General features: G+C 40.0%; 2 protein-coding genes across 2 annotated transcripts; one reads left to right on the forward strand and one right to left on the reverse strand.

Moving 5' to 3' along the window:
* Window positions 1-21: 21 nt before the first annotated feature.
* On the forward strand, window positions 22-3,922 carry LOC116616227. Its single transcript, XM_032378236.2, has 2 exons — window positions 22-273; window positions 2,004-3,922. Exons 1-2 carry the CDS (start codon window positions 98-100, stop codon window positions 3,199-3,201), a joined length of 1,374 nt encoding a protein of 457 aa, XP_032234127.2. The 5' UTR covers window positions 22-97; the 3' UTR covers window positions 3,202-3,922.
* LOC5509321 (nucleolar protein 10) lies at window positions 3,754-16,896 on the reverse strand. The gene is made up of 24 exons (XM_032378235.2): window positions 16,760-16,896; window positions 16,567-16,612; window positions 16,320-16,418; window positions 15,936-16,013; window positions 15,814-15,851; window positions 15,478-15,522; window positions 15,173-15,264; window positions 14,179-14,244; window positions 13,986-14,046; window positions 13,831-13,913; window positions 12,572-12,650; window positions 11,459-11,608; window positions 11,004-11,070; window positions 9,146-9,198; window positions 8,496-8,574; window positions 7,973-8,020; window positions 7,603-7,682; window positions 6,765-6,863; window positions 6,612-6,686; window positions 6,155-6,241; window positions 5,909-6,022; window positions 5,489-5,694; window positions 4,821-4,929; window positions 3,754-4,350 (listed from the first exon to the last, which is right to left on the reverse strand). The coding sequence occupies exons 1-24, from the start codon at window positions 16,823-16,825 to the stop codon at window positions 4,213-4,215; spliced, it is 2,058 nt and encodes a 685-aa protein (XP_032234126.2). The 5' UTR covers window positions 16,826-16,896; the 3' UTR covers window positions 3,754-4,212.
* Between the last annotated feature and the right edge of the window lie 128 nt (window positions 16,897-17,024).

Genomic DNA, 17,024 nt, shown 5'->3' on the forward strand with positions numbered 1-17,024 from the left:
CTAGTTTCATTTTCCCGGAAACAAAATAGACAGGGGTACGGTGATTGAATTACGCACTTTTGCCAATAAACTGGAAAGTAGAATTCTACAAAAGAAAATGTCTAGTAGTTCTAATCTGCTCGCGTCCTACGAAGCATATTATGGTTCAACTGAGGGTCGAAGTACCGCCAGTTCTGGAGAGCTTGAAGATGTTGTAAGCAGACGACAACGGCTAGGAAGTACTGAAGTCCTGGTTACGCCATCTTTTAGTAGACAGTCGAGCAGGACGGAAACGTGAGTAATACATGCAGGTATTAAGCCGTCACATACTGCAAAAGCCCGTAGCCAGGATTTTGAGTAGGGTGAGTCGTTTTTCCATTTGAGCGGATAACCCTCCCCCGCCTTATTACATTAGGCAATCAATACTTCAAATAAATTCAATCTTAGATGTTAAATGTTATTGATAGGGTGGTTTTTAACATATAGCGATAATAATAAAGATAATTATTATAAAAATTTTTTATAGTCATTTTAAAGACATAATGATGTGCACATATATCCAGCCAAACGTTATATTTTTTTGTTTGCTCTGAGCAGACTATTAAGCCGGGTTTGTGGGGGGGGGGGGGGGGGGGGTGTGGAAGCTTCCCCCCTGGCTACGGGCCTGTGCAAAATCATCCCACGCATACAAAAGCGGTATATCTAAGTGCACTGTGACAGTACATAGCTGTTTTAAAGATCCGATAAAATAGAAATTTCTCTATCCTCATACCTCTATCTGCTGGTATGCGTCGGACCTTGTGGTCTGCGCCGACAGTTGATTAATTGATAAAACGTTTAAAAGAAAAAGTCGACAACAACGCAGATTTATGGTTTTTTAGAAGGATATTTCGGCAGGGCAATACCCGCCTTCTTCAGAGTTACAATGGCATGTTACAGCTAGTATATGTACAACGTTTATTGATGATTAACTAACAAAAGGTAAAAAAAAATTAAAAAAGTAATTGAGTAAGGAGTAACTTATGGAAGATGGTAAATAGGGTGGTTTGGATTACTAAACAGCTAAACAGTTTCTTCACGCCGGTTGAGGCCACCGGGTTCAAGGGTGCCAGCGCGAGCTATCAGTGTGGCTTCTTTTATGCTTTGCGGATGGAGTCGCGGTTATTTCTTATTTTTTCAATAGGTAGCTCTATGTCAGAAGCGGAGTGGTTAGGTTTTAGGAAGTGTTCAGCAGCGTGGGTTGGTATGGATCGAGATTGGGAGTCTACAGTTCTGCGGTGGTCATTAAAGCGTTCTTTTAATTTGCGTTTAGTTTCCCCAATATATTGAAGGTTATAGCGGTTACATTGAATCATATAAATCACGTTTTTAGTATTGCAGGTTATGTGGGAGGTTATAGGTGTGTTTCACCTGTTGAGAAAAATGTGTAGCTTGTCAGGCCATCGGTTATAATATAGGGGAAGGTTAAGCAGTTTTTTCCGCAGCGTAAATCTGCGTTGTTGTCGAATTTTTCTTTTAAAGGTTTTAGTTATATTGCAACCTAACGTAAATAGCCAAAAGAGCATACAACATCTGTGCACATGCATAGGCATCCTCAGGGGCGTAGCCAAGGGAAGGGCCCAGGGCCCCCCCCTTCTAGCAGCCGGAAATACAGTAAATGCATGAGACATTATCTAAAATACAGAAGAGAATGCCTTGAAAGGGCCTTTTCGGTCCCCTCCTGTTAAAAATCCTGGCTTCGCCATTGATTCTGCAGTATTGTTGTAAACCCCTTTGACACCCAATGCCAATCGTGCCGCCATTTTATACTCCCGCTCTATTCCGAGTCACACAAATAATTCATTCCCATCGGCCAATTCAAACGAAAAAACAAGATATTTTCAATGAAATATCGTCAATAACGTATAAGACTTCATTCGTAGATTGTTATTTAGAAGTTTCCCTGCGAACAAACTGTTGTATTTCATTGATAAACAATACTAAAGGAGTGGATGATCGACATTCTGTAATGTGTTTTATTGCAGATTTTCCCTGCTCAAATCTGACATCATCCTGCGTGCCGTGACGCGTTTCACCTTCGGTCTTCTCCCCTGCTGGCCCGCACGATTCACGAGCTGCCATTCCACCTTCACTGCACTCATCCTTCTGGCGCAAGTACTCGCTCTCTGTGAATACATCTACTGTGCGGACGTTTATTGGCACGCCTTCAGCGGCCCTAACCATACAGACAACACTACAGAGCCGCCAACAGGCAACACTACAGAGCCACCAACAGGCTCGCCGAAAATTCCATTGATCACATTAGTGATGGAAATCGGTATTATCATCTCTGGTATTGTATCATTCGCTTTGGCGTCCGTGTACTTCTACTCGGATGGCCAGGACTTTAAATATTCTCATTCAGAACTGATTCCCTGTGTTCCGTTCCCAATGGTAAACGATGACGATTACATCGGCCCCACCCCCAGTGATTGGCTCGTCACTAACATATGCCTTGCACTCGCTTCACTGGATATATTCTTTGTAATCCTAGTAGACTTCCAGTGGGATGCGTATTTCAACTTTCATGGGGTTCACAAGTTCATGCATTATCCTGAGTTCAGAGGGTACCAGAGAGGCTTTTACTACGCCTATATCGTTATCTTCAATTGGGGCTTGCTCTGCGCTGTTGTGTCATGCTGTGTGTTTCACACTCTGGCACGTGACATCATCCGTCACGTGGATGCGGTTGAGTCACGTGTTCTCAGCCCTAATACTGGGAGCTACTTAGAGGCCCGAGAGTACCACGAGTACCTTTTGACGTACCGAGACAACCTGATTCGGAAGTTCCGCGTCTGGTTCACAACCCACAACTTGCTGTTCTTCTTCATCCTTCTCTGCATGGTGTTAGACTGGTTTCAGCCAGCCAAATCAGACACGGCAAAAACACAACTATGGTTTTCTCAGATTTTGGCATCAGTCCTGGTAGCTTTCAAGTTTGCCTTCCCATTCTTCTCGGCCAGTTTGGTGACTGCAAGGTTCCAAAAGATGTATTACACCATTAACAGGCAGAAGATGTTTCCAATCATACAGGATTTGCCCAAGTTCTTGGATTACGCTGAGAGGTGCAATTATGGGTTTGTTCTGTTTGGGTTCAAGATCACAACAAATGTGGCCTTCATCACTATTCTTGCCACTTCTATTGGTATTTTCCGCTTCCTTAGTAGTGCCGTGTCAAATTGAGTACTTAGAAATGGAGAGAATCAAATGGGGTATCTGCAATATCTTTACGCACTGGGTCGCTGCCTACCACCTACAGGGTAAATTTTGTTTTGCGAGGCTGAAGACAAAACTGGCTTGAAGTCATAAAATAGATTAACAGTTTGAGACCTAATTTTCCTTTTGGGTTTTGGGATTCCAATATAAAAAAATATAAGTTAATTAAATTTGATATTGATATAGCAAATCTATATATATTTTAGTAGAAAAAGAAAATACGACCAAATTGTTCGAATTCCTCATTTCCTAGTTTATAAAGTACAGAAATTTAAAGTTATATAACTTATAAAGAAAAAGTTACTACAAATGGATAAAAATTGGTCACTTTGGAAATGTAGAAACGAGCTTTATCCATGTGTCGTATAATTGTGTTGTATAGTATTTTAATGTCAAAAATTAAAGTAATGTAATGTAAAATTTCTGACCAAAATGTAAAAAGGAACCTTACAGGCTGCAATCTATCGGATAGTACAAAAGTGCCTTTTGTAAATCTGAGATAAAATAAGAAAAACGTACTAGTTTAAAAAGTCACGGTTTATTTTATAAAAGGGGCATTTTCAACATAATACAATAACCTAAAAGCGCTGGTTAAAAAATATTATTGTAGTATTCCGTGCATGTAGATATAAACACATACAAGATGTATGCGGAGTTGCGCACGAATTAAAATCGCTAAGAATGTGAAGGTCGCGAATATGACGTGAATTTGTTGCCATCCACCATTTTATTTTTACTCCCAAAGTTCCATTCATAGCATTCCATCCGCCCTTCAAACCTTGACGTGAAACGTTTGGACACTCAGTCCCTAATAAATCTACTCTTCTTTGTTTCACCCCCAAACTTCCTTGTATAGCATTTGTTTACGTTTACCCGCTTACAAATTCATTGATTGACTCATTTCGTGAGTGAGCGGCTATAAGTAGGTTATTTATAGCATTCCTCAGAATTTCAAGATGAGATATGGTTTGTTTGGTACTATCTAACTCTTTTCCCGCGCCAATATACAGGTCCTTTTTTATCTCCCGCCATAAGTTTTCCAGCTGAGCGACGAAGTTTTTTACGCTCTTGCCGATGCTCTCTTGATTCCTGTTGTCTCTGAGATTCTTCCTCCGTCTGGTGAAGTAAATGAAAATTATATAAATTAGGGGATTATTAAGGACGACCTCGTTGCTCCGGAGGTTACATAGGGAAGATAAGGTGGATAGAAAGCGAGGAGGAGATGATCACAATTTACTACATCGTTGTTCAAAAGGTTGGGTACGACAGGTAAGGTGACGAGAAAGAGTAAGAGGGGGTGGTTATACTGACTTCGTTGTTTTAGAGGTTGTATAGGACAGGGACGGGAAAAAAGGTGGAAGAAAGATGATACTGTTTTGCGTGTTTGCTATAGAGGTTTGAGGTCAGGGAGGAAGGTGAGTTAGAAGAGGGGAGTGACATAGCAGCAGGAAAGAGTGAGTATGTATCCTTTGCTCGGAGATTCTGAGATTTATGCGGATTCCCCACTCGGGAGGAAAGCTACGCTGGCCTATCCCAGCGAGGGGCTTATGTATGAAGCCCTGTTTGCACGAGAATTGTGGTCTTACTTTTTTGAGGGAAAACATCATTTCCATTTCTCCGAAGGTGGATCCAGTCTGTTTAATGATACCGGCAATACTACCGTTCTGTCCTTTAATACGCTCACCAAGCGAGGCTCTGAAAAATTGCAACAAATACAAATATCTCTGATCTATTATCTTTATCATAATAACGAGTAATTTATAGAAACCAATCAAATGTGTCATGCAAGAGAGCAACCCTACAGCCGCAGCGGTTGTAGAAATGAAAAATCTTTCAATAACTAAACCAGCTCCGTTAAACATGTTGCCGCAACTCCAAAACTTTACAAACTACATGTGGTCCATAGCGATAACCGGGCCAGAGGAATACTCGGTAGAAACTTTCACAAAATAGTGTTAATTTGCACGTGAGGCGAAGCAGAAGAATCACTTATACTTTGGAAATTATGTAAAGTTATTTTATAGTTTCATACTCCCTATAAGGGGAAGGGTGTGTCCTTATTTACCCCCTAAGGGGAAGGAAGGGGTTTTGATAGATCAGTGAGGGTCTAATTCGAGTTTGGAATGCTGTATGAGGGTGTCTACAAAACAAGGTTGTGTTTTTCAAGCTTCTGGGGTCGTAGCTTTTAGGTTTTAGGACTTCGTTTTGTAGACACCCTCCTGTATGAATAATTTGAGAAAGACTCATTGCCTACCTAGAGGCCCTGGCAACAGCACCGTTCGCGTTCTGTGCGCGGGCCCCACGGTACTCCTCTCCTCCCTTCAGCTCATAAAACTTCAATTTGTTTGGTACCATCTGCTTCTCTTTCTTCTTGGTTTTCAGCTGTTTGCGCTGCTCTTCTCTCCACGTGTGCTCGTCATCTGAGCTTGACTCGTCGTCACTAGGCTTGCCCTCGGGCTCCTACAGATAACAACACAGCAAGTCAGCTTGAAGGACCTTCCTGTCAATCACTAATCGTTGCTGTGGGGATTGTAAGATGCGCGCGTACATTGATGGCAAGAAACGAAAGGTGTAGCATCTCCCGTAGGAGAAACTCCTGTCTTTCTTGGACTAATGTGCTCTTTCCACCTCCTTTGCCACTTAGGTTCGCCACGCCTTATGAAATGAGACTAACCTCCACTTCGTCAAACTGTGAAAACATCTTTTCTTGGGCTTTTTCTGCCTCTTTTCTTCGTTTCTGCTTCCCCTTATCGTGTTTGGATAGCACGGGATGTAGCAGCCTAAACTCCTACATTAATACAAAGCATAAAATATTGTTTTAGATTTGATACTATGTATTTGCGAGATGTTAATTATGGTTTAAACAGCTTAAATTGTGACACAAAAGATATCGGTATCGGTATTTCATAGATATTGGTACCTCGCTCTCCTCATCGACTTGGAAGTCGGGGTTTTTGAAGAGCGCAGCAAAACGGTCATCACCGATGGGGTTGCTAACATCTGCAGGCTGAAGATGAGAAAAAAAATTCATTAAACACACTGTAAAACCACTGACACTGACGAAAGACACTATACAGATACGAAAAATGTCCATGTATACAAAAATCTCTGCGCATGAAATTAGAATGTAATACTCTACCATATGTAGTCAAAATCAAAACGTTTTCGAATCACATTTTTTTTATTTTTTGTTAAAATACCAAACCAATTCCTGTATTTGTTTGGGAAATTCAGCGAACATCTCTGATCATTGTGCTGTCTTGCTGTTGCGACAAAACCCTTGACTGTACAGAGCAAGAACATGATTGACCAAGATAATTTTATTGACGTCGAAGAGAATCGGCACACAAAACATAACTAAAAAATTGCAAGCATACTTGTGAATTCTGTTTCTTTGCGACTTCATGGTCTAGTAGTTTTTCTGCAAGAGACCTGTTAACCTTTGGAAGTTTCTGAAAGTAAAAAGTATCAACAACCACAATGTGAAAAGGGGGGTCATATAAATGCAATTTTTGTCCGCTGTTGTATACCTTCAGCCGAACTCTATTGGCTCTCTCTTCTTCAATTTTCTCTTGAATGCGTTTCTTACGGTATTCCTCGTATGCAAACGGCTCAGCGATTGTCTTGGCCTGCAAACATTCACACACAAAAAATCAACAAATCAACTGACATGAAACCTAACTGTCGGGCAATTGCAATTGATTCATCATTAAACATCCACAGACAGCCCCAGACAATGATACAGAAACACTCCCCTACTATAAGATGTAGCTTCGTTCCTTTACTAGTTTTGAGTCAATTCTACTTGGATAACTCGAACTCCTAGTTGAGCACTTTTTCGCCACTTTACTGGCTAGTGAGACTGATACCAATCAGACAGCACGTTCCATGCATCCTTGTTGACCTTAATCACAAAACCGTCGAGGTGGCCACGGTAGCGCGCGTCGCATCAGACAGCACGTTTTACCTATCTTTATTGACTCACTTCACATAACTGACAAGATTGACACGGTGGCCCGCCTCGTATCAGACAGCACGTCTCACGCATCCTACATTAACCTTACTCACAAAACTTACAAGGTGGCCACGGTAGCGTGCGTCGCAATGCAAAAAACCAATATCATGTAGCTTGGGGTTTTTTAGCCTACCTGTAGGCTTTGATAGTTTTTCCGGCACGAAAACCCCGAAAACACGGAGTTCGCATTACCCGGCCGCCATCTTGGATAATGCGCTCCTCAGGGGGAGAGGAAGGAAAAATGCGCGGGGCAGGGGAGAGGGGGATTCTTTTCCTATCAAATTACTATCAAAGCCTACAGGTAGGCTAGGGGTTTTTACTTCTTTTACAGTGTCGTAAATAATCGAGTATACCTTTTGGTAAAGACGCATGTCCATGAAGAAGCCATGCATGTATGCCCTGAGTAGGTTTGTACTCATCAAGTGAGAAAGGCCTGCAAGCAATATAGTGAGAATTTCTTCATCACAAAAGATGTGTCATTCGCGCCATCACCACCCCAGAATACCTAGTTCATCGGCTTATTCAATGAAGCAACCGACACGCTTCTAATAGAATATTGTCAAACAAGTACCAGAATGCAATCGTGGATGGTTATTTTGAAGCTCTCTTGCAAGCAGATAGTTTTTTTTTTTCAAATGTAAACAATAAGGCAACAAGAGTGACTGATTGACACTCTTCAATGAAGCACTTGGGGAGTCTTTGGAAAACAGCGACGAGACTTACCAAGTCCTTCTATATCTTCCTTTGTTACAAACTTGTAGTCGTCATAAACTAGAAAAGAAATAGTTATTATTTGTGGTTTCAGGTGTAGATCTAGCTGAATGCCTTTCTTAACATAGAAGTTCCTTATACATAGCACAATTATTTGTATAGCCACTAGAAGACAACTACTGTAATATGTGTTTAAATTAGCGTGTAAGGACAACAACCCATGTTGTTCTTTAACATCTCCCGGGACCTCCAGCACAACATTCTTTTCATAGAAGACAAGGTACTTTCAATCCCCCCATGTATTTACCAGGCTTAAATTAACACCTCTGAAAAAATGCTTAAACCCTGGGGGTCATTTATTGGAAAATTCTACCAGAATGCTCACAGGCCCGATAAGGATTTAACCCCTGACTTGAAAGCCAAACCCATGCCAAACAGCTATTGCGGCTCTCATGATAAAAGTTTCTTATGGTATCAAAACAAATGTTACTATGGATAACAATTATGTTCTTGAAGAAGGAATTCAATCACCTACCAGTGGGTTGCTCATCTTCCTCAAGCTCCTCGGTCAGATTATCAAGGAAGGAGCACCAACGAGGGGCGGGGCCAAGCGTCTACAATCAAACATACAATATTGTCACAGAGGCCCAGGCTGCTATCTGGAAGTTTGTTAAAAAATTTAAGAATGAGCGTAGAAGATGGTTGGAAAAGATGGTTGTAAATGGTTGTCATATCTTTATTTCATATTTTAAAAGATGTCAATGAAACATAATGCGTGCATGACAAAACATCACAGATTTTTCCAAAAACATTATTGTATGAAGCAAAAGACTCAGACTCTGTTTTTGCTGTACTCAATTATAGAATAGAGACCCAGCGACCTTTGGGGGCACCCCGAGACTTTCTCAGCAGAAGAAATAAAGTATTGGGTACTCGGGAATGGCAGTATATGCATATGCAGTTCTCTGATCCGAATAAATACAAAAAGCCCTGCTAGGCGTGTTCGTGAACCAGAACAATGAATACAATACACCAAAAACTGGATTCGACTCTGCCAAACTTTTGTCTTTAATAAGACTTCTTCAGGTCTTCAGGTATGCCCAGAAGAAGTCTTATTAAAGACAAAAATTTGGCAGTGTCGAATTCCAGTTTTTGGTGTATAGTTTTTTGATCCAATGTACTCACAGGGATGTAGTAGACAAGCATCTTTGGTGACTCTGTGGCCATGAACAATAACCCTGAAAAGGAGAAACATAGTATAAAGCATAAGAGTGCATCCTTGAAGGACAGAAAAACCTGCATATTCAGGCACATAGCTAGGAGTGGCTGCAGGAAGCGTGTCTGGAATGTTTAAAAGTATTGTGAGTCAAGAGCAATGATAGAGTGAGTCAAGAAAGAGCAATGATAGACTGAGCCAAGAGCAATGATAGAGTGAGCCAAAAGCAATGATAGAGTGAGCCAAGAGCAATGATAGAGTGAGCCAAGAGCAATGATAGAGTGAGCCAAGAGCAATGATAGAGTGAGTCAAGAGCAATGATAGAGTGAGTCAAGAGCAATGATAGAGTGAGTCAAGAGCAATGATAGAGTGAGTCAAGAGCAATGATAGAGTGAGCCAAGAGCAATGATAGAGTGAGCCAAGAGCAATGATAGAGTGAGCCAAGAGCAATGATAGAGTGAGTCAAGAGCAATGATAGAGTGAGTCAAGAGCAATGATAGAGTGAGTCAAGAGCAATGATAGAGTGAGTCAAGAGCAATGATAGAGTGAGCCAAGAGCAATGATAGAGTGAGCCAAGAGCAATGATAGAGTGAGCCAAGAGCAATGATAGACTGAGCCAAGAGCAATGATAGAGTGAGCCAAGAGCAATGATAGAGTGAGCCAAGAGCAATGATAGACTGAGTCAAGAGCAATGATAGAGTTAGCCAAGAGCAATGATAGAGCGAGTCAAGAAAGAGCAATGATAGACTGAGCCAAGAGCAATAGAGTGAGCCAAAAGCAATGATAGACTGAGTCAAGAGCAATGATAGAGTGAGCCAAGAGCAATGATAGAGTGAGCCAAGAGCAATGATAGAGTGAGTCAAGAGCAATAGAGTGGGCCAAAAGCAATGATAGACTGAGTCAAGAGCAATGATAGAGTGAGCCAAGAGCAACGATAGAGTGAGTCAAGAGCAATGATAGAATGGAGTCAAGAACAACGATAGAGTGAGCCAAGAGCAACGATAGAGTGAGTCAAGAACAACGATAGAGTGAGCCAAGAGCAATGATATAGTGAGTCAAGAGCAACGATAGAGTGAGTCAAGAGCAATGATAGAGCCAAGAGCAATGATAGAATGGAGTCAAGAACAACGATAGAGTGAGCCAAGAGCAATGATAGAGTGAGCCAAGAGCAATGATAGAGTGAGTCAAGAGCAATGATAGAGTGAGTGGAGAGCAATGATAGAGTGAGCCAAGAGCAATGATAGAGTCAAGAGCAATGATAGAGTGAACCAAGAGCAATGATAGACTGAGTCAAGAGCAATGATAGAGTAAGCCAAGAGCAATGATAGAGTGAGCCAAGAGTAATGATAGAGTGAGCCAAAAGCAATGATAGAGTGAGCCAAGAGCAATGATAGAGTGAGTCAAAAGCAATGATAGAGTGAGCCAAGAGCAATGATAGAGTGAGCCAAGAGCAATGATAGAGTGAGTCAAAAGCAATGATAGAGTGAGCCAAGAGCAATGATAGAGTGAGCCAAGAGCAATGATAGAGTGAGCCAAGAGCAATGATAGAGTGAGCCAAGAGCAATGATAGAGTGAGCCAAGAGCAATGATAGAGTGAGCCAAGAGCAATGATAGAGTGAGTCAAGAGCAATGATAGAGTGAGCCAAGAGCAATGATAGAGTGAGTCAAGAGCAATGATAGAGTGAGTCAAGAGCAATGATAGAGTGAGCCAAGAGCAATGATAGAGTGAGCCAAAAGCAATGATAGAGTGAGCCAAGAGCAATGATAGAGTGAGTCAAGAGCAATGATAGAGTGAGTCAAAAGCAATGATAGAGTGAGTTTGCTCACCACTGTCAGGAAATACACACAAGTCATTGATATTTGTCTGCGGCTCAATAGACGTGAATGGCTTGCCCTGCAATAAATAAAACAAACTAAAAAAACATCCCAGAGCTTCATATACTGTACTATTACTAAAAGATGTCTTTAAAAGACATAATTGGCTTAGATGAACCCTGTTATCTTTTGCCAACTAAACTGGAATGTAATGCATAGATCATTTTCATCCTGCTATGACAGCTTCATACAGAGCAAGCAATTTGTAACTACAATTTTAAGTTGTATCAGCATATATCATACCTACATAATTCAGATGTAAATGAGTTATTTTGCTACTATGATCCCTCTGTTATCCCCATGTTATAATGCCTAAACCATAAAGTACCCCCCTCCACCCCACCCAGAATCCTTCATAACCTCCCTTCACAAAATTACAATAGAACAGCCCTTATGGGACAACATACCGTCTCTCTGTCCCAAATCTTAAGGATCTTCGAGTCTGTTGATAGGACCACGCCTAGCTGATCTTGATAGGCAAGGCTATTGATTGGCAGGCCGTACTGGTGATCCTTCACTAGAAGTGGTTGACTGGAGCGGAGATCATACATCAAAACCTGTAAGTGTGGTTAACTTTTTAATGGCTTAAACTGTTCAAAGTAAACTACAGTACTTGGCTGTCTATTGAGTTAACATAAAGCCCTTTTGAAAACAGCACAACATTGTCCAACATTGTTGACATTGCCAACAATGTTGGGTGGGGCTACTTTCAATGTTTCCAACCAGAACAAGATTGAGCCCCAGTAAGGTAAGCTTGGGATTTGGATCGGGGGGTGGTGGGAGGACTCCAATAAAAACAGACTGGGGTGATCATTGGCAAAATTGATTTTAACCCTAAGGGATGGCACTTTGGATGGGTCAACAGAAATTCTTACCCCTAAGAGATAGCAAATTGGGTGTGGTCGAAGGAATTTATTACCCTAAGAGATAGCAGAATAAAAACAATACACATGGTCAAATTTTATACCCCAAGAGATGGCTCAATCCAAAAAATCCTTCAACACCCTGTAAGGGATAGCAGTTGGTCAAAATTTTATACCCAAAAAGATCACCCCCATCTACTTTTCTGGAGAGTCCCCCCCCCCGCGGGAATTGGGGGTGTTGCTAAAAGCAGGTATTCGTACCATGGCACATAGGGTGAAGGGGAGGAAAAGTGGGTGGGGAAGGGGAGCTGGCCGAAAATGCGAAAGGCTGATGGGGGAAAGAGGTAGGTGTGTTGGCTACTAGAAAGAGAACAGCAAAGGTTAAAGATATACAATGCACATAAATTTATAATGTTATGTATTCTAGAATAAGGTATATCAACAGATGTTCACATGGGAGAGTTAAATGAGTATGGAGTAGTCTGTATCTATACTGGTACGGGTGATAGTAATTGTAGTCAATTGCATACAAGGTGCAGAGGAGTGTAGCCAAATTCAATAATTAAACATAGAGACATATTTGTACTTGCATAGAAGAAATGCAACGCATTACAAAACAAGGCAAAAATAAAGTATCGATAAATAACACTTCCTTACATGCCCAGTGCTGGTCCCGACACCCATTGTGAGCCCATCTCTGAACCGCAGGGCGGTGACAGCAGGAACCTGATCAACACTAGCAGGAGACAAGGAAGGGTGTTCGATTATAAAGGCAAGAACCAAAAGTATTCACACTTTGCATGGATTTGCAGGATGCTTCAATCTAGGAGTATAGACTTGAAATTACTAAGGATTTATCCATTTCATGTGACCCTTAAATCATTAATTGTTTCAAAGACTTTACTTATATTTCAGTCAAAAAATAAAACACAAGCACAAATTATTATCAGCAACAAACATAGTTAGGCCAAATGGCAAGGGCAAATTTAAGGCAGTCAATAAGATAAATGAAAAATGAACTCTTGTATGCCGCTGTTTCAATTCAATCATTTCTGTCGCCTTCACTCATGCTGTTCTCATATAAAAAACTTGTGGTTGAATTAGGTGACCCTTAAAAAAGTGTGTGAATAATTGAAAACAATCCAATTTTTTGGCTTGCACTGTGTAATCAATACAACAGGCAACCTTGGCAACTTTTCTTGAGATCAATGGCAATAGCTAAAAGGTCAAACACCAAAAGAATCTGATTAACAATGTTAAGGAACAAGGAAGGGGAATCAGTTAATCTTATGAACACTAAAAAGGAACAAGAAAGGGAAATCAGTTAATCTGATGGACACTAAAAAGGAACAAGGAAGGGAAATCAGTTAATATGATAAACACTAAAAAGGAACAAGGAAGGGAAATCAGTTAATCTGATGAACACTAAAAAGGAACAAGGAAGGGAAATCAGTTAATATGATAAACACTAAAAAGGAACATAGAAGGGAAATCAGTTAATTTGATGAACACTAAAAAGGAACAAGGAAGGAAGGTCAGTTAATCTGATTAACACTAATAAGGAGGAGGAAGGACAGTTAATCTGATGAACATTTAATGAAATATGGAAGGGAGGTCAGTTAATCTGATTAATACTTAATAAAATAAGGAAGAGGGGTCGGTTAATTTAATTAACACCTATGCGAAACAGATAACAGTCATAAGGAATCTTGGAAAAACTTATTCAAATCTGGACAAAAATAAAAAAGGGAACAGTTTGATTGCAAACCCTTTTTTTGTCAATTCCTACATTCTTCTATTTTATGCAAGACAAAGGGATGCAAGTAAATTAGATATTGAATGAGGTTGCCAACTTGTAAATTATTTTTATACATGGATAATATTAATGGGTGGACTGACTGTATCTTAAAACAAACCTTTCCTGTGGTATTCCACTGAGAGCGACATCTAAAAGTCCCACCCTGGACCGAGATCTTGGATCCCAGCATTCAATTCTGCCCTGAGAAGCATAAACAAAGGATAGTAACAGCCTGAACTCAATTAATAGCACTATATAACCTTCTTCACCAACCTCTGTTGTCCCGGCAGCGAACAGTTGATGAACAGGATTTAGATCACAAACATTCATTCCTCTTAAATAAGGGAAAAAAAGACATAAGAATATGGCATTTTTATTATATCATTAGGTAATTGCATTGGTTTTATTTTGAATCAAAAGGAGTAAAAGAAAAGTAGTTAAGGTCAAGGAATATTTAAGCACTTACACAGCATCTGTTTGCAGAGGGTTTAAAAATTTCCCTTGCTCAAGGTTGAGCCTATAAACTTCAGAGCTGAAAGTGTGACAGAAAAAATATTAATTTAATCACCATGTTTCTATTATAAGCTATAGCATGGCATGAGGGGGATTAAGTGATTAAATGTCCCTGCAACCGAGTCCTGATGCCGCAGGCGGAGGGACGTTAACTGGTGATCCCAAGGTTGAGGGGACATTTAATCACTAAATTCCCTGAGATGCCATGCTATAACTTTTTAATACCATGATCACCGAGAAAATAAACTTGCAACTACGAGTATTATTAGGTTGGATGACTGAACACGGTGGATCAAGACATTTCAAAGCCATTGTTCTTTTTATCCTTCTACAGACCACCACATTTTCATGAACAATTCTCAAATCAAGCATAGTTAATTTACATAGTTGCTCGACATATCTACAGTTTAATTCTTTGACATCATTAGCACGCATGCATACAGCAATGAAAACCATCCGACATGGATCTAGTCTAACACTGTTTAGGTATCCCGAGATCAAACATTCTGGTCTCTTGGCGCAGGGTCTATTCCTTGCTCTTATCAGGAAGCTGCCTTCTATTTGTTTCCCTGGTGGAAACTAGAAGATAAGCATCTTGGTTCTAAATTTCTCTCATGTACTGATGTGGAGAAATTTATAAGACAAAAGATTCTCTTGTCTTTTTCTAAATTTCCCTCATCATTAATACACGAGGGAAATTTAAAAACTAAGTCTCCCTCATCATTAATGCATGAGGAAAATTTACAACCATCTACTGTTTTCGAGGGAATTTCGCTACTAATTGTCCCTCTAGAGAATCCGAGGTGATCATTGTATTATTAATATAATCAGGGGAACAGATTTTTTCACGAACATGGACTTATGTACAATTAGAAACTCTCCCTTATTGGTTTCAATTCAGATGGGGACCAAAGGAACATCTTCCCCTCTCATCTCTATATACTTACCCAGCTCCTACCATGTACAAATCACAGGATGGGTAATGGTAGGCGAGGTCCCGCCCAAACTTAGGGATTCTTGTTCTGTAATATCTTCCATACTGAAAAGAAATATAATGAATTAAATGTAGTTGGATTTTTAGAGATAAAGATGTGTTAATCTGCAGGCAGTGATTTCTTCCTGTCTTATGCCAGGAAGAGGAGGAAATCACTGCTCACAAGAAAAAGATTTGTCTGCTCTAAAATAATAATACTAGTATTAGTTATCATAAAAAAATAACATTAAGAACAAGAATATTTTTCAATAATAATACCTGTGCATGAAACTCAACATATCTATCAGAGTTTAAGAAGACCATCTGGAAAAAAAAAAACATTGGAGGATTTTATGTTTTGCTAAAATGAAGGGTTACTTTAACATACAAAACTTGCAGCTTTCTGGGATCTTGAAGGGAGGAGGGGGTGCTCTAACATCTCCCATAGGGTACTTTTCAACTTTTTCTACAATAACTGACATATTTGTTATCTTCCTATCCCTCCCTTACTTGCATTATCAAAAATATAATCAGGGAAATAAGCATAGGAATGTGTTGGTGCATAGCATCTAGCGAAACCCATGTTTTACGAAAACATGGTCATATGATACTCACTTTTGAGTAGTCTTCTGACAAAATGCAAAACTTTACAACTGAAAAGAGAAAAAAGAATCCATTTGAAGGTAAGATAATAATCATCCAATGACAGCTATGTATCAAATGAATAGGGAACTTACTGTCTGAGTCCAGACAACGCTCAAACTTCAAAGAGAGCTGTGTGGTGTCATAGCATCGGACCCTTGGTTTGTAAACCCCTTCAAGGAAAACAAGCTCCAAATCAGGCCAAGGGCAATTAGAGAGAGGAGACAGTTAGACAGACAATAAGTCTTCACAAAAACACACCAAGTGTGTTCCTGGTATGCAAGCTGCAAGAAAGGGTGAGTGTGACAACACTTATTTCAACTGGAAATAGAACGGGAAAAATGGGAATTGAATGGAACTGTTAATGCGAATGGGATGTGAATATGGATTGAGATGATGGGTGTTCTTGTAATATATATCGGTGATAGGTAAACTTCATCAATAATCGTATAAAAATACATTAATTTTATAGTGTTTACCTGTTGCCATAACATACTGATTATCTGCCGACACTTGGATGTTAGTGGAGGCTGTTGGCATCTCAAAGTCTTGGATAAGTTCAATTCTTCGTCGGATATCTAAACATAAGAGCGTAAAAGCGTCTAAGATTCTTTTCTACATATTGACTGTAAAAATGGTACATCAAGCAAGGAAGCGCACGTGTTTTAATACCTGCTAGAAAGAATAAGTCATAATTATTGCGCTTTACAGATTGCAGTACCTTACCAATATCATTCTTTTGCAAGGTCCTGCGCTTCCTCTCCGACAGCCACTAAAATATTTTTACATGGAATAACTTAAGTTGGAATGAATCCATAAGAAAAACATAAGACAAACACAACGGAACTTGGGAAGTTGCAATTAAATTGAACGCATTTATAATCTTGCAAAAACTGTTTGACAAACAATGTGTGAATACCTCGGGTAATGACTTCCCCGCCGAAAGGTTGTATATCTTGACATTATTAGGCTGAGAGACCTGCATTTTAAAAAATAACCTCTCAACACGTGAATTACCCCATTTTATCCGCCATATTGAATTTGAACTAGTTACCAGGGCTCTCATAAAAGAGATTGTGACTCGACGAAGTTCCGAACGTCGACCGAATATTATAGCCGTGTATGTGATTGGCTAGAAATGACTCGGAATCATCTGTACTGTTTCCGAATGCATGACGCAAGAG

This window comes from Nematostella vectensis, chromosome 4 (assembly GCF_932526225.1).
Source record: "Nematostella vectensis chromosome 4, jaNemVect1.1, whole genome shotgun sequence".
In the NCBI taxonomy this organism is placed as follows: Eukaryota; Metazoa; Cnidaria; class Anthozoa; order Actiniaria; family Edwardsiidae; genus Nematostella; species Nematostella vectensis.

Excerpts from the sequence above, each read along its gene's own strand:
- LOC116616227 (XM_032378236.2), top strand. The coding sequence starts at position 98 with ATGTCTAGTAGTTCTAATCTGCTCGCGTCCTACGAAGCATATTATGGT. Across the intron at positions 274-2,003 it reads CAGTCGAGCAGGACGGAAAC|ATTTTCCCTGCTCAAATCTG; the intron begins GTGAGTAATACA and ends GTTTTATTGCAG.
- LOC5509321 (XM_032378235.2), bottom strand. The coding sequence starts at position 16,825 with ATGCAGGTCTCTCAGCCTAATAATGTCAAGATATACAACCTTTCGGCG. Across the intron at positions 8,021-8,495 it reads GGAAGATGAGCAACCCACTG|TTTATGACGACTACAAGTTT; the intron begins GTAGGTGATTGA and ends TTTCTTTTCTAG. Across the intron at positions 6,864-7,602 it reads ACATGCGTCTTTACCAAAAG|GCCAAGACAATCGCTGAGCC; the intron begins GTATACTCGATT and ends GAATGTTTGCAG.